Below are 15,910 nucleotides of genomic sequence, written 5' to 3'. Positions count from 1 at the left end.
TTAAATGTTTACATTGTTACAGAATATTTAGTCATGTTGTTGTCAATGTTGACTGAGTGGCCATACTTCTTTTTTTTTTGTAAATAAAAGCCATGCCTTTTGAAAAAACGGGCCTACATTTATTTTTTCATCTTCATTTTGAATAAAAAAATAATCGGTAAAAGGAAAAATAATCTATAGATTAATCGAAAAAATAATCTATAGATTAACCGAAAAAAATAATCTATAGATTAATCGATAGAAAAAGAATCGTTAGCTGCAGCCTTACTGTGACTAGCGTGCGATGAAAATTTGGCCGCCAATAAAATATTTTGCTCACCAAAACCGGATGTTGAGATGACATCTCCACTTCCACTGGCGGACCGCGTCTTTTTCTGCACACCAAAATGACATAGTTCGCCTAAATAGGATGTAAAAGTTTCAATCAGGTCAAACACAGGTCGCATTTCCTCTTAGACAGCATTCACTTTTGAAAAGATCCGATTCGGACTACCTTCTGATGTGGCCTGAATCTGATGCGAAAAGATCACATTTGAAGCACTTATGAGCATTTAGACTGAAAAAAATATCCGATCAAAAAAATCTGATTTGATGTGCAGTGTAAACGGGGCCTGTCTTCAATTTTTCGTGGTGTCATGACATTCTAAAGACAGTTATGATTTTCTCAATCAGTAGTATGAGCTAATGTGCTCAACGTTTTTGGCTGGCACTGAACATTTGAAGTCGACTGTACTGTATATTTATACATTTGAGTTGAGATTCCGAATGTGATACCGTGCGGAGATGGTCCCGGGTCAAACTGGGGTCGACTGAAGATCCGCTGGCAGCCAACGTTTGAACTCGCCGAAAGCCCCGCTTGTGCAACTTTTGAGTCGAGCCAAAAAACAGGAGATGCTAAGATGCGAGGCGGTACAGGCGGCTGCTGTCAGACGCATCGTTAGCTGTGCGGCGTGTTTATCCATGTTTAATTCATAGCGGAGTCTTCAATGGCGGGTGTTGATGCTCGCCCCTGTGGCAAAGAACGGCAGACGAGAAGAGATAAGAGGATGGGGGGGACGAGGGTTGAGGGCGGAAAGGGGCTGTAAATGACAGTGAAGCATCACCCCACTCCATTCCCCCCAACCCGGTTATTTTTTACTTTACCTACATTTGGATGATGCTCTGCGGTGGGGTTCACCGTCAGGTCACATGTCAGCCTGGATGCTCATTGTGTGACGTTCTAAAAATGTCTCCCATGCGACTGTTAACTAATATGACATCTTCATTCTTATTCTCTTTAATCTTTTCACCGAACTACCACATGCCAGTCGCAGACGTTTTTTGTTTTGTTTTGTTTTTATTATTTTCATCTCCCAGAAGGCAGGCTGATGCTTATTGTAGGCTTGTAAATTCTGCAATTATTCGTGTTGGGAAGTAAGGCTGGGCGATATATCGTTATACTCGATATATCGCGGGTTTGTCTCTGTGCGATATAGAAAATGACTATATCGTGATATTCGAGTATACATTCTCACACAGTTGCTTTTAGCTGCGGGCATTACACTTCATGCATTTCCCACTCTTTCTTGTATCTCCTTCTCACAAAGACTTAAAACAAGCGCACCTTTATACATACGTCACATACTGTCACGTGTGCAACGTCACACGCTCCCGCGGAGCAGACAGGTAGCGACATGGTAACGTTAGCTGTGATGCTAATGGTGCGGTGCAGGTGGTAATACGAGAGAGAGAAGGTGTGAATCTGGTAACAAATGGAGGAAGAATTAATTCGGTGGTTTGGCTTCAAGCGGGAAGATGTTTTACAAGTACGCGGCAAAAGCGTTGCTACAAAAAGTAGCAGCACAGCCTAATGTAGCACCATTTGAAAAGTCACCCGTTCGAGAATGAAGAGTACTTGAAACTCTGCATGTTAACATCTCCGGCCAGTGCCACACCAACAAAATGCCGAGGCAACCATTTTCACATCAACACCGTATGAAAAAAATAGTCAACAATAGAAGGAGATAACGTCCGCAGGAACCTACCACATAGCGAAGGACATACACTATTTGATTTCCTATTATGCAGCTCATTTTAATTTGACAGTTATTGAAATATCTTGTGTGACATCATGCACAAAAGTGCACTTTATTTGTTTTAAACTATTGTAGTGGTGTTCTGTACAAAAAGTGCACTTTAATTTAGTGTTGTTTTGATATGTCATCTTAGTGACATCATGCACACAAGTGCACTCATAGCTTGTTTTAAAATGTCTCTGACAATCTTGCACTTTCTGTTTTGAAATGACATGTTTGTTTGTGCCACTGCTTAATAACTGTTTAATAAATACAGTTTTGATGAATTGACTTAGTTGAGATTTCCCTCTCTGCATGAAAGTTTAAAATGAGCATATATTAATTTAGTATGAACAAGAATGTTTTAATGGAGACACATAGAATCATCATACTGCTGTGATTATATGCATCAGGTGTTAATTCAAGGCTAAGGCAAAATATCGAGATATATATCATGTATCGTGACATGGCCTAAAAATATTGAGATATTAATAAAAGGCCATATCGCCCAGCCCTTTTGGGAAGTCAACCTGTTGGTCCTTTTTTTCACACTTCAAAATAACGTTGTGGTACTTTTGCTTCCTGGGACCTGTGTTTCCTGGATTTATAGGTTCCTGTAGAAGTGTGTGGTTGGTGTTTCCACCGCATTTCACAGTTCAGGGTAGTTTATACAAATCAGGCTGATGACGTATTCTACACTGATACCATGTAAATAAACAGACAATATTAGGTCACAGTTCTTTTACTCAAAAGTAAGCAATTGAAATCTAAAGCAATAATATACAAAACGATATAATTTAAAAAATAAAGTGTACTGAATTGTTTTTAAAAAGTCAGGATTTTGTCCGCAATGTCCAACATTCAGAAATCCATCCTCTCAGTAAATGATGAATTCATGAGGGTCAGGCGATTGATTCCTTGTGGTCCATTTCTGCTGTAAATAATAATATATGAATAATAAATGTCAGTGTTTATCTCACGCCAACAACACAAACACATCGGCTTCAGCATTAGCTTGCTAGCATTAGCATCCTGTTCACTCAGATTGAGGCTAATAACTACATAAATGGAGTGTCACTGACTACTTCTACAACATGTAATAAAGTAAATAGTTCATATTTAATGTTATTTACCTTTGTTCTACTCATGTGCTGCCTCTTTTATTTCACATTTATCCAACAAAGTCAGAGTAGTAAGCAGCTGAGGTCGCCGCTTTGAGTCCGGCTTCAAACTACCCTGTAAGTACGTTTAAAAGAGTCCGTCCACTTCTCGTAGTTGCGCGTAATGAAATAAAGTTTGTAAAAATAATAAACAACAATCAACTGCATATAGTTTAAAGACTACAGCTGAGTGAAAACACACCAAGATAGTTTCACTGATTAGCATTCTTCAGTGCAAAGATGGCCCACAAAAATTCCTGCATATCGAAAGCTGCTTTCGTTCTTGTTTCTCTCCATTGTCAATTTTGTTGTATTATAAATACACAAGAAATAAGAAATAAACAACTAGCCGCTTATATTCCAATAGCGTTTGTGTGTTTGAAAGAGAAATGTTAGGAACGCCCCCAACTATGTTCAACCAATCGACAGCACAGCCCATCCTCGAAAAGGTTCCTGGTCACTTGGAAAAGTCCAACCTAGCTAGGAGGAATTCTGAAAGGTTCCTGAAGAACTAAATCTACCTGGGTAATTTTTGGTGGAAACACAGGGGGAAATGTATGTACCCGGGTAAAGTGGAAAATTCCTGAAAAAGTTCCTGTGGTGTTAAAGGGTCTATTGCTTGTGAACGTGTTGTTTCTCTAATGTTGTTCTCTCCTCAGGCTCATAGCCGCTACAGTTTGTCACAGATACACATGAAGAAGGTACCTGATTGTCTTTTTTTGGCTTTTTATTGCTTTTCCACTTGCTCGTCTGTCCGGTGGCGGAACTTTCAGCTCAGCTTTTAGCTTTTTGCAGGGTGGACACAGCAAATACATCATCTATGCGATGTAATGAAGTATATTTGTGGGTGTGGTTAGGGATGGTCTAGATCAGGAGTCTTAACCTTTTTGACCTTTGGGCCCAATTATTTGACTACAGAGGGGCTTGGGGCCCACTCAAATATTATTGATCTTGCCTGTTTTTTAAATCGTATTTAATAATTATAATAAGCATAATTACTGTTTAAGACAATACAACTTGTCAAACATTATCAAACCATGTATTAATCACAAATATTATTATTTATGTAAGACATAAACCTGAGGCTTAGGTCAGGCTGATTAGAAAAATAAGTACTATACCAAAGTACCGCATAAGAGGCCACTGACAAACTGACAAAAAAAAATGGGGGCTTCCTATTACTTTTTGCTTTTTTTTTTTTTTAATTACACCGTGTTCCTATATAAAAAACATAAGCCACCTTTTGCACTTCACATGTCTTACCAGGAAGATGAAGTGTTGCCAAAATAAACTTCTTAGTGTTATCACTAGTCCTAACTCCCGTTAGTCAAAAGCCTTGTTGAGTTGTTCTGCACACTTTCATACCTCACCTACTATGCCGGTGGTAATGTGGCGGTGCACTGCATGTTGGGAATACGTTGCCTTTCTTCAACACTAATATTTGATTACCGAGGAAATGCATGACATAAGAAACACTTCCTGTCTTTTACTTTGAATACATCTGTACTGAACTGAAGGCTTTGTAACAAAACATATGAATACATTTACCATTACACCTCCGGTATCTAGAGGGGTCTGAATACTTGCTAAAATATACAAGGTTGCTAAGTTGGCAACGATTAATACCCCTGCTACGGTGTCTTATTCTCTGGCAGACCAGGTGCATATGAGCTATGTTAATAATCAGAGTTACGATGCATAACGGCACCTAAAAATTAATTTATTTGAGGCAGTTAAATGTATCAGTGGCGAGTCGCAACAAATACGTTAATGTATGTAATAACAAAGGAAATCAGCCTTTAGCCTGGTCGACAAGCTACCCTCGTTGTTCTGCCTCCTGGGAAAGAGGCTAGCAGTGGAACGGGTCAAAGATATTGTCAAGGTTTCCGAACAGCCATATTATTTTTATGTTAGTGTTTAAATACATTTATCTTTTTCTGTTTTAATATGTGATTTTTTTTAGTGTATTTTAATATTAAAGCTTCCTGTTGTAAACACCTCTGTCATGTTCCTCTGTGCGTAGATCTCTCTGTTCTAAGAGAGCACAGCTTATATGTTCAGTGTGCACAATTAAATAGCTTAGTTGCTCAGACAGTAATCCGTTTCTACAAGTTTAGATCGGGGTATGTCGTTTCGTAATGGAGTGCATACGTTAATTTCTCTTGTATTCATGTTAGCATTTAAGCTAGCTAGCCGTTAGCACGCGAGCTTACTTCTCCAGTAAATGAGAAAAATCATTGGTGTGTGAGTTGATCAAAGTGCAGTTATCAAACACGATTAAATGTTATTTTAACACGGTATTACTTACTGTTGGGAGTGTTTATCATTGATACCGTTTGTCGTGACATCCCTAATCTGCAGAGTATAGTTAAGTGTCGATCATGCATTACATACTATACATTACCTTTTGCACTATATTAATTTATATTATTATGTGTTGTCAACTTCGTACTTTTTTATGTCATTGCCTGAAATAAATAAATAAATGAAAAAAAATGAAATGAAAAAAAAAGTATAGTTAAGTGTGAGACTCAAGTGAAGTAAAATTAAGTGAATTATATTTATATAGCGCTTTTCTCTAGTGACTCAAAGCACTTTTACATAGTGAAACCCAATATTTAAGTTACGTTTAAACCAGTTTGGGTGGCACAGGGAGAAGGTGGGTAAAGTGTCTTGCCCAAGGACACAACGGAAATGACTAGGATGGCGGCGCGGGGATCGAACCTGGAACCTCAACCAACAGCGTTGCATCTTTTTTTCTTGACTCTGTTTGAACCTAATCTAATTATTCAACTCTTTGTCTGGGAGTTAATTTGTCTTCATGTCAGCGCAGCGCAGTTTGAGTGTATGAACGTGTAAAAGTGTTTCTCCTGTGTCCATACTTCTTTTCCGGGGGCGCCCAGAGTGCTTTTCCTGCAAAGGTGAGCGAGCACTACATCGCTCTTTGGTGCATAAAAGACAAACTCTTGTCTGGGCTTGTCGGGACGTCTGGTGGCATGAATAATTGAGGCTACAAGAGCGACACAGGTAGAGGCAGACATCTATAATGCATTGGCCTACATTGACTTGCAATTGAGGAGTGCATACTTGACTTTATTGTTCAAAGTGTCTTCAGTTTACTTCACTTTATGGTAGAACTGACTTGAAGAGCAGGTGGGCCTCTCAGAGTGGATTAGTTGTCCCGTGTGCAACTTCCTGAGTTATGAAAAAAGGGTTAAAGCTCAAAGAAACAAAAGTCTCTTATCGTAGGAATGTTGGCTATCCAACAGAAACGTCAACATGAACCCACAAAGCAACATTAAACACAGTAACAATAGCAGGGGTGCACATGCTCACTCACTAAATGACCATTCCCGCCCGGCGTCATTCTTAACTCGACAACCAAGTATAAAAAAGTTTAGTCTCCACACCCCCCAACTAAGGTAATAACTCAATTGAAGTGATTTATTTGTTTTAAACATGAAGTGCTTGCTGTATCTCCTCATATTAGTGGCTAGGGGGTGTTAATTGACTCAGATGCAGATAGAGGAAGGACTTAATTTTAAAAATTTTTGAATATCACTATTTAACATTGTATATTGTTTTTACTCAATATCTACTCAATTCCGCAGAATCATACGCCGGCGAATTGACTAGTGTGTTATGCACAATCTTTAGTAGTACGCTATACAAAAACAAGTGTAAAATGCTGCCGAAATGTTTACTCACAGACGGAGAAGGTACCACTGCACAACTTTACAACAGACTTTATATCCTGAGAATGTTTACGTGCCTCTGTAGGTGCTGCTGTTTTTGTTAGCAGTGCAGTCCAGTTATTTGAGGGAGGTGTATGATATTAATCTTATTTTATAGTTGCCGCTGTAACCACTGGGAGAAGTTATAGCAGCGACTACTCATTATTGCGACTGATGCTCCTAAAATTCATGTAAAAGATTATCTGAGCTAAGGAAACAGCTTGATGTTTTAATATCACAAGCCATTTAGGGCATACTTGCCAACCTTGAGACCTCCGATACCGGGAGGTGGGGGGCGTGGTCGGGGGTGGGGCGGGGGCGTGGTTGGGGCGTGGTTAAGAGGGGAATATATTTAAGCTAGAATTCACCAACTCAAGTATTATATATATATATATATATATATATATATATATATATATATATATATATATATATATATATATATATATATATATATATATATATATATATATATATATATATATATATATATATATATATATATATATATATATATATATATATATATGTATGTATGAAATACTTGACTTTCAGTGAATTCTAGCTATATATATATATATATATATATATATATATATATATATATATATATATATATATATATATATATATATATATATATATTATTTATTTTATTATACATGTAAATAAAAGAAATACTTGAATATCAGTGTTTTGGAGGCTATCCAGTAGATGGCAGTATTGTCCTGTTTAAGAGTGTCACAACAATTGCTGTTTACGGCAGAAGAACTGCTTTACGGTAGACTAAACGTGACTGCTGTTGTTGTGTGTTGTTACCGCGCTGGGAGGACGTTAATGAAACTGCCTAACAATAAACCCACATAAGAAACCAAGAACTCGCCCTCGATCATTCTACAGTTATGACGTCATTGGGCAGGCTGTTTATATTGTGGGAAAGCAGACGTGAGAACATGCTGTCCCCACTCAGGTCCGCATTGAGCTGGAGGGGGCGTGGCCTCCAGCTCCGGCTGAATACCGGGAGTTTGTTGGGAGAAAATTTCTGCCGGGAGGTTATCGGGAGAGGCGCTGAATACCGGGAGTCTCCCGCTAAAAACGGGAGGGTTGGCAAGTATGATTTAGGGTAGGGGTGTCAAACTCATCTTAGATCGGGGGCCACATGGAGAAAAATCTACTCCCAAGTGGGCCGGACTGGTACAATCACGGCACAATAACTTAAAAATAAAGTCAACTTCAGATTGTGTTCTTTGTTTAAAAATAGAACAAGCATATTCTGAAAATTGAAAAATCATAATATACATATATATATATATATATATTTTTTTTTATACTTACATGTTGCGGTTAATAGTATTCAATCTTTATTTGTCGTTATTTATACTTTCTGAATAAATTATGTGATAATGTTCATCAGTCACCTTATTGGTGTTAATTTTCAATCAATGTCAATCAATCAATCAATCAATGTTTATTTATATAGCCCTAAATCACAAGTGTCTCAAAGGGCTGTACAAGCCACAACGACATCCTCGGTACAGAGCCCACATACGGGCAAGAAAAACTCACCCCAGTGGGACGTCAATGTGAATGACTATGAGAAACCTTGGAGAGGACCGCATATGTGGGTAACCCCCCCTCTCTAGGGGAGACCGAAAGCAATGGATGTCGAGTGGTTCTGACATAATATTGTGAAAGTCCAACACATCAGCGAAAGTCCAGTCCATCAATCTATCAAGATAAAAAAAAATATATCAAAATGAAATTACAGGATGTTCTTATGTAGTTTTGTCATTTTCCTGGACTGGTGCACTAATATGTGTTTTATTTTTTTTTACATATGTAGCATCATCTACAAAGATACAAAAAATTTATTTTGCGACATCTAATGGACACATTTAGAACAGCAGTTTTTCTTTTTAAAAATTTGGGCTCATTTTTATACTGAGCAAACGCCGTACGTTTGACACCCCTGATTTGGGGTAATGTTTCCGAGTTGCTGTAAATCATCCTGACTAAAGTGGGAAAGTGGTCATGAGTTCGTCATTTGCAATACTTAACGTATTAAAAATAAATAGATTCAAGTGGACGACTGTAATCGCGGCTATGTCACTCTTATGATTCCGACGCCGCGAGATGCGTTGAGGTCATCGATTGTTTACTTCACTCCAGCGGATATGACATTTTCAGGGCTAGCATGCTGACGGCATCTAAGCCCGGAGAAAGCATACAAGATGCCAGCGTGAGTAGCGAGTGATGGGATTGCAACCGTAGAGATCAAGAAGCGCCACGAGAAGGAAAGGGAAAAGGTTAGCGGGACACTTAAATGTGCGTTCAAAAGATAACGGAGCCAGGCAGACGACTCAGTATGCATCTTTACGTGTCCCCGCAGCTCTTTGGGGTATTTTTAGACCCGGTGCTCCTGGGCATCACATGTTTTTACACGCAGACAAGGCCAGACACTAGAGGGCGCTAATGTGTGGCAGGAGAAATTTAACCAAGAACTACAAGGTTACTAATAAAAGGAAGGAAGTGTAGAAGATGGGGAGGGAGGGATGAAGATGGGAAGAAAGGAATGTCGGTGGAAGGGAGGAGGGAAGGAAGAGAAAGAGGAAGGAAAGAACAAAGGCAGTAAGGGAAATGGACGCAGGGAGGAATATATTGAGGAAAGAAAAATATATGAAAGAAGAAAGGGAAGAAAAAAAGAATGTCAATCATCAGAATAAAAAAGAAGTCTTTATGATTAAACATATCTTCTTCTTTCAAAAGCATGGCATCAAAATTATCATTATGTTGTTTGCATCTTTATTTGGGCTGCGGGTTCATTCTGATCTTGTGTTTATGTAACATATATTCATATTTTGTAGTCAACAAGTCTCACATGTTTGTTTATTTTCCCAGTGTAACCCAGGTGACCTGCGAGCCCTGAGGAAAGGAATGAGCCTTTATCACTCTGAATCTCAGCTGTCCTCCTTGCCACAACGCCAGGACGCCATGCACTTGGTCAGTACGCTCACTCAATATGTAGAATGGTCCACAGCTCACATGTTCTTTTACATCCTCTGCAGGCCAAAAGTAATTTTTTCTGTGGATGATATTTCAACAATGATTGGGGGCTCAACTTTCAGCATAGTCTTGATTCCTCAATTATTTTGGGGTTGTTTATGGTTTGTGTTTATTTCGAACATGCATACAAATACAACCTGATACATTACAATTTCCAGTTGTGAAATTGTATATATTTGGTTGTATATATATATTTTTTTTTTGTTGAATCACTGTAATGTGCTCAGTAGTGATAGGTCAAATGATACTGAAGCATCAATGCATTATAAAACACAAGGAGTAATGCTGAAAATATCGCTTATCTACGTATGTTAAATAAAGTACCGGTAATACAGACGGCTGATGCAAATGCAGATCTAACCCGGACACACAAGGAGGGAGAACATGCTAACCGCAGCGCTAAGCTAGCTTTAAATGTTCTTAAAGCTTTGTACTTTTCAAACCGCAAAAGCAGATACTAACCAGCTAAGGAGTGGAAATTAGCAAGTACATTAATATGTCAGGTAAGACATTAACATCCATACAGTGCGGCAACGCTTTTAGCTATGGAAGTTCCGATCAGGTATTTATGCTGTCGATTCTGATACCGATCATCTGTGAGTGAGATCGGCCGATACCGATACCAATCCCATATGCTAAGTGAAATTGTGTCTATTTATTTATGGTGCTATCTGTGTTGGCCCTGCCATGAGAAGCCGACTTGTCCAGGCTGTACCCTGTCTTTCGCCCGAAAGCAGCTGGGATAGGTTCCAGCCCTCCTCCCCCCGCAACACCGAGAAGTACAAGCGGTAGAAAATGGATGGTTGGATGGAGTACTATCTGTGACAGCTTGCACTAAAAGAAGTCAGAGGACTGAATGCAACCAAGAAAAGGGAAACATTCCGAAGTGTGAGATAATTTTGATCCTATAGCGCCAAAATGTTTACTATTTTTGCTCTTTGGCTAAAGTTGCTTGTTTTATATTCCTTTTTGCATAGCTTTTTCTTAAAAAAAAAAAAGAAAGTATTTGCTATGAATGTCTCAATTAATATTTTTGGCCTAAGATCCAATCCGATTTTGTGTCCCAACATGATATTTTGACAATAGATCATAGAAGTGAAAATGTCTTATAGCAAGTAACTAAAGTAAAGACAATAACACCTTTCTATAAAGCTTATTTCATTAAATTTACAATATGTTAGTATTGTTGTTAATCAGATCATGCTAAAAACTTACTCCTGTCACTTCCAGTCTTCACATTGATTTGTAGTTTAGTAACGTTGTACATAAATAAAATTGACTGAGATGCCAAGTATAGTTAAATGTGTATTTTATCAGATTTAGAGTTCAAAAGACAGAGATGTATGTTTATTTTGAGAGAGTTGCAACAAACAAAAAGAGCAGAGTCAGCGGAATGTCCTTCCATCCAACGAAAGGCAGAGCACAGTAGTCCTAAAAAATACAACGTGTGTAGCAGGATGCTGGTTCAGGTTGTAATTTTGCCCCTGAGGGTGTTAATGGACACCAGATTGATGGCGCGCTCAGAGACGAGCTGCTGCGTAATCAAATAAAGTCTAATTCAATTTCCTCCCTGCTCGTACGTGTTTATTATACCTGCACACAAGCAGGAAGCGTTCGAGCGAGCTCCTATTGCATGCCAAGGATAAGACAAACCGGGACGTCAAATTAAATGCCCTTCCTTTACTCTCTTCTCGGAGCCCCTTGGAGCTTGTTGGAAGTGAATCCCACCACGGACGTAATCATCTTCCACAATCCGGCCTCACCTTTGACCCCCTCCCATGTCTGGGAAGGAGAGTGTGCGTAATTGTTTTCCAGCTGCTTAAGGAAGGTCACAGTTGCACTAAGAAAAAATCAATCTCAGGTTTTGATGGCATGCATAGAGCCCCCCCTCCCCCTGTGGCGGTAAGGGCGTGGCCATGGGCGTGGTCACCATGACATCATCGAGTAATTTGCATAATTTACTACAATGATATGATTTTCTCTACAAAGGCTCAAAAAATGTATACTTACTAATTAATAATAACAGTTTTGTTTTAAACGTCCATCCATCCATCCATCCATCCATTTTACAATATAATTACAACACCTTATGTACATATTTATATATAGATTTGAACAATAAGTTATTCACTGAAATATATTTATTAATTGTGGTTCTTACAAAAAATATATCTTATAAAAATATAAAAGCTAAAATGTCTCTTAAAGCTCTGCCCCTTTAATTAGTGCATACTAAATAATTTAACTTTATCCTACTACTACAACCATATTATTTACCAGCAACATAAAGTGAAACAGAGGCAGAGGTGTCCTGCCACAGTCAGTAACAAATAAACAGAAAACAGTAGTGGTGGTAGATATACACAGAGCTTCATCAAACATCTGATCCACTGAACAAAGAGCTCCAAAAATCTTGATCCTACACTTCTCTTTTGTAAAGTAAATCTGAACAGCCGATATGGGCATCTACATCAACTATATGATTTGCCTGAGAAGCTGCTGTTTAGTTTACGTGGTGGCACTTAATTGTATCTTCCACTAGACTGCTGGGTTTATAAAGTTCAAGTTAAAGTCCCAACGATAGTCACACACACACACTAGGTGTGATGAAATTATCTTCTGCATTTGACCCATCCCCTTGTTCACCCGCTGGGAGGTGAGGGGAGCTGTGAGCAGCAGCGGTGGCCACGCCCGGGAATCATTTTTGGTGATTTAACCCCCAATTCCAACCCTTGATGCTGAGTGCCAAGCAGGGAGGTAATGGGTCCCATTTTTATAGTCCTTCGTATGACTCGGCCAGGGTTTGAACTCACGACCTTCCAGTCTCAGGGCGGGCACTCTAACCACAAGCCCACTCAGCAGGTTGTAACATCTCTACTTGAGAGATGCTTTTCTCTGTATCTACTTGTTTCTACCTGAGCAAACAACAGTAAATACCAGCTAGCTTTTCCAAATCTTCTTTTCTTTAAGTTAATGGTTTGCAATGCCTTGAAGTTGATCCTTCTACTATTTGCTCATAATTAATGCAGGCACCACCTGTTTTGTATGTGTCTGTTTAAAAAATAAACATTGTTCTGAATTTGCTTTTCACCATGCAAAGCTTCTATCTGCATCAGCTTGCATTGAATTGTATCCCATTAAATCACATCGAATCGTAATGTTCTAAAAAGTATTGTTAGTGGATCGTATCGTGACCCATGTATCGAGATTAATATCGAATCGCCATTTAAAGTAGAGATACACACCCCTACTAATTACCGTTCCACTATAAAAGCATAAATCCATCTTAATTGTTATAAATTCCCTTTGTCAGAAGATTAAGAGAAAGTTCCCTATTTAATATGATAATTGTTGAATATAATTGACTATATAATTGTTGACGTAAACAAGCTATTATTGTAGTCATGCACCTTTAAGTTACGTCTGTTTTGAGTCAGGCAGTTTACCGGGCAGCTATGTTTACTTTCCGGGGTCCTTCGGGCAATGTGTTGAACAGTGTGTGTATGTGAGAGTGTTTTTTAGCTGCTGCTGCTACAAAGCAATATATAAAGAAGAAGTTAATAACGTAAAACGGTGTCCTTATTCCCTAACCGGAGTACGCTCACAGGTGAAGAGTCCCAGCACAACAACAACAACATCAGTTTAAATATATAGTTCTTTAATATTGGTCCTTCGAGCCGGATTATCTTCACTCGCGACAGAGAAATGGACGCAGCGCTAACAACAGCGGCAGACGGCGGCGCACTCGGAGCAAGACAGCGACAGCTTCCAACTCGTCTAGAAAGCTACCAGGTTAGCCTCCCACAGTCCCTCATTCCTCACGGTGCCCGCGCGGAGGACCGAGGAGAGAGCGTCGGCGCCCAGCGGCTGCAGTCACTCCGCCTACAGACCGAGTCTGTGTGCATGGAGGACCAGCCGCATGGAGCGCACGCTATCCCCGATCGTCCATTTTCGGCGGGAGCGGCCGACAAGGTGAGCGAGTGGAACATGGCGATACATGCTAGAGACTTGCCCAGCCAGCTAACACGCCATATGAGCCAACCATCGGCGGCGCCCGCGAGGCGGAGCTATCAAAGCAGGCAGGGTTCTCCTGTCCTACGGCCACCAGCTAATCTCAATATGAGCGTCCCAACATATCAATCACCCTGGCTAAACTGTCCAGTAGTTCACAGCACCCCTCTGTCACAGCCATCCAGCCTCCATCTTGGATCATCTAGGCTGCTTCAGCATGAGCCACACCTGTCTACACTGCCACATAACATCTCTACAACACTAGAGCTTCAAGCAGCAAAGACTCCTACACCAGGTGGTAGACAGGAGAACTACACACTGACGCAGTCTCTGCCCTCAACTGTGACATCGGCATGGGCACCGCCTCCCCTCACTACGCTGAATGTTTCGATGCTGCAGCCTACACCTCAAGCTTCACAAGTAGCGAGTTATGCCAGCCCACAGACATCAGTTACATCAGGCTACCTGTCTAACCAGCCTACCACAGTGATGATTAACAATGTACAGGACAGAGTGCCACCAGCTGCACAACTGCAATACCTGCCCATGCAGACAACACCAGTAAATCCAGCACCAGTGCAGCAATACACCCCACTTCCGTCCGCACAGCCAGTGTGGCAATACACCCCACTCCCGTCTGCACAGCCCGTGCAGCAACACGCTCCACTGTTTGCACAACCAGCCTATCAACCCCCACAGATAGCAACAGCGCCATATTCTGCACCACAGCTACCTGTTGCGGCTGGCACTCAGCCAGTTATCAATCCATCGTCCTATAGCGCTGCCACTCCCCTGGGGACTGTCTATCAGCCTCCATCAACCATCGCTACACAGCCATTACACCAGTCACCACTGCCAACGCAGAACCAACAGCTGCAACTCTACCAGCCTGTGTATCCGCCATCAACTCAGCCAGCATATCAACTGGTGTCTCCCCCTGCTGGTTTCACTCTGCAACAGCCCCCATCAACTCAACAGGTTCAGTACAGCCCCCAGTCTCAGTATACGCCACTGCAGGTACCTTACACTACCCAGTCCCCCAGACAGCCTGTTCCAATACCTGAACTGCCTAAGTTGGTGCATGACAGTGAGAGAGAGTTTGCTGATTTAAAAATGGCGTTAGATCACCTGCTCAATCCACACACTGAACTTTCTGAACATTACAAATACCGTGTGCTTATGGAACACTTGATCCTGGATGAAGCTAAGCTAATAGCTCAGTCACACAGACATTATGTACAGCCCTACACCGCCGCCATGCAGGCTTTGCAGAGACAGTACGGGCAGCCACATCAGTTGGCACAAAGTGAGATTGCAGCCATCCTGAACTCTCCTGATGTCAAATCAGGAGACCCCAAAGCTTTCCAGAGCTTCGCCCTCAACGTTGACTTGCTGGTGGGAATGCTAACCTCATTGGAAGGGCCTAATGGGATGGAAGTGATGTCTACTGGCCATGTTGACCGGCTACTTAGCAAACTCCCTAGACACATGAGAGACCATTTTGTGGAGCATCTGCAGGTTCAGGGGCGCCTCAGCTCCAGCAGCCTAAATCCATACAACCTCAGAGACCTCGCAGAGTGGCTCAAGGTGAAGGCAGAAGCTCAGAGACTGTCCGCAAAAATGGCACAGCGCCATCGAGCTGAAGGAGCACCGCCTGCCAATCGAGACAGACCTGTTCCTTCTCCCCGGCCTCGGACTCGGCCTGTTTCTGTGTATCACGGCGCAGACCAGCCCAAATCAGCCGAAACGACTCGGCCAGCAGCCAAGCAACAAAAGTTTAAAAGGATGTGTCTCTTCTGCAAGAGTACAGAGCACTACTTGTCGCGGTGTCCAGACATTATTCAACGCTCAACACAGGAAATTGAGAAGTGGATAGCAGGCGGAAAGC

At 40.9% G+C, this 15,910-nt stretch overlaps 1 protein-coding gene across 2 annotated transcripts in view; it reads left to right on the top strand.

Moving 5' to 3' along the window:
• Positions 1-15,910, top strand: part of LOC133648616 (coiled-coil domain-containing protein 85C-B-like) — a 106,602-nt gene that overhangs the window by 67,501 nt on the left and 23,191 nt on the right. Inside the window, exons 3-4 of one of the 2 annotated variants that reach the window (XM_062044881.1) lie at positions 3,874-3,915; positions 9,847-9,948. In XM_062044881.1, the coding sequence (XP_061900865.1) occupies positions 3,874-3,915; positions 9,847-9,948 (144 nt within the window). The remainder of the gene's footprint in view (positions 1-3,873; positions 3,916-9,846; positions 9,949-15,910) is intronic. The other variant, XM_062044882.1, reaches the window with a different exon arrangement.

This window comes from Entelurus aequoreus, linkage group LG04, assembly GCF_033978785.1.
Source record: "Entelurus aequoreus isolate RoL-2023_Sb linkage group LG04, RoL_Eaeq_v1.1, whole genome shotgun sequence".
Lineage (NCBI taxonomy): Eukaryota > Metazoa > Chordata > Actinopteri > Syngnathiformes > Syngnathidae > Entelurus > Entelurus aequoreus.
Note: the sequence above shows the minus strand (reverse complement) of the source record. Positions and strands in the feature narration are given on the sequence as shown.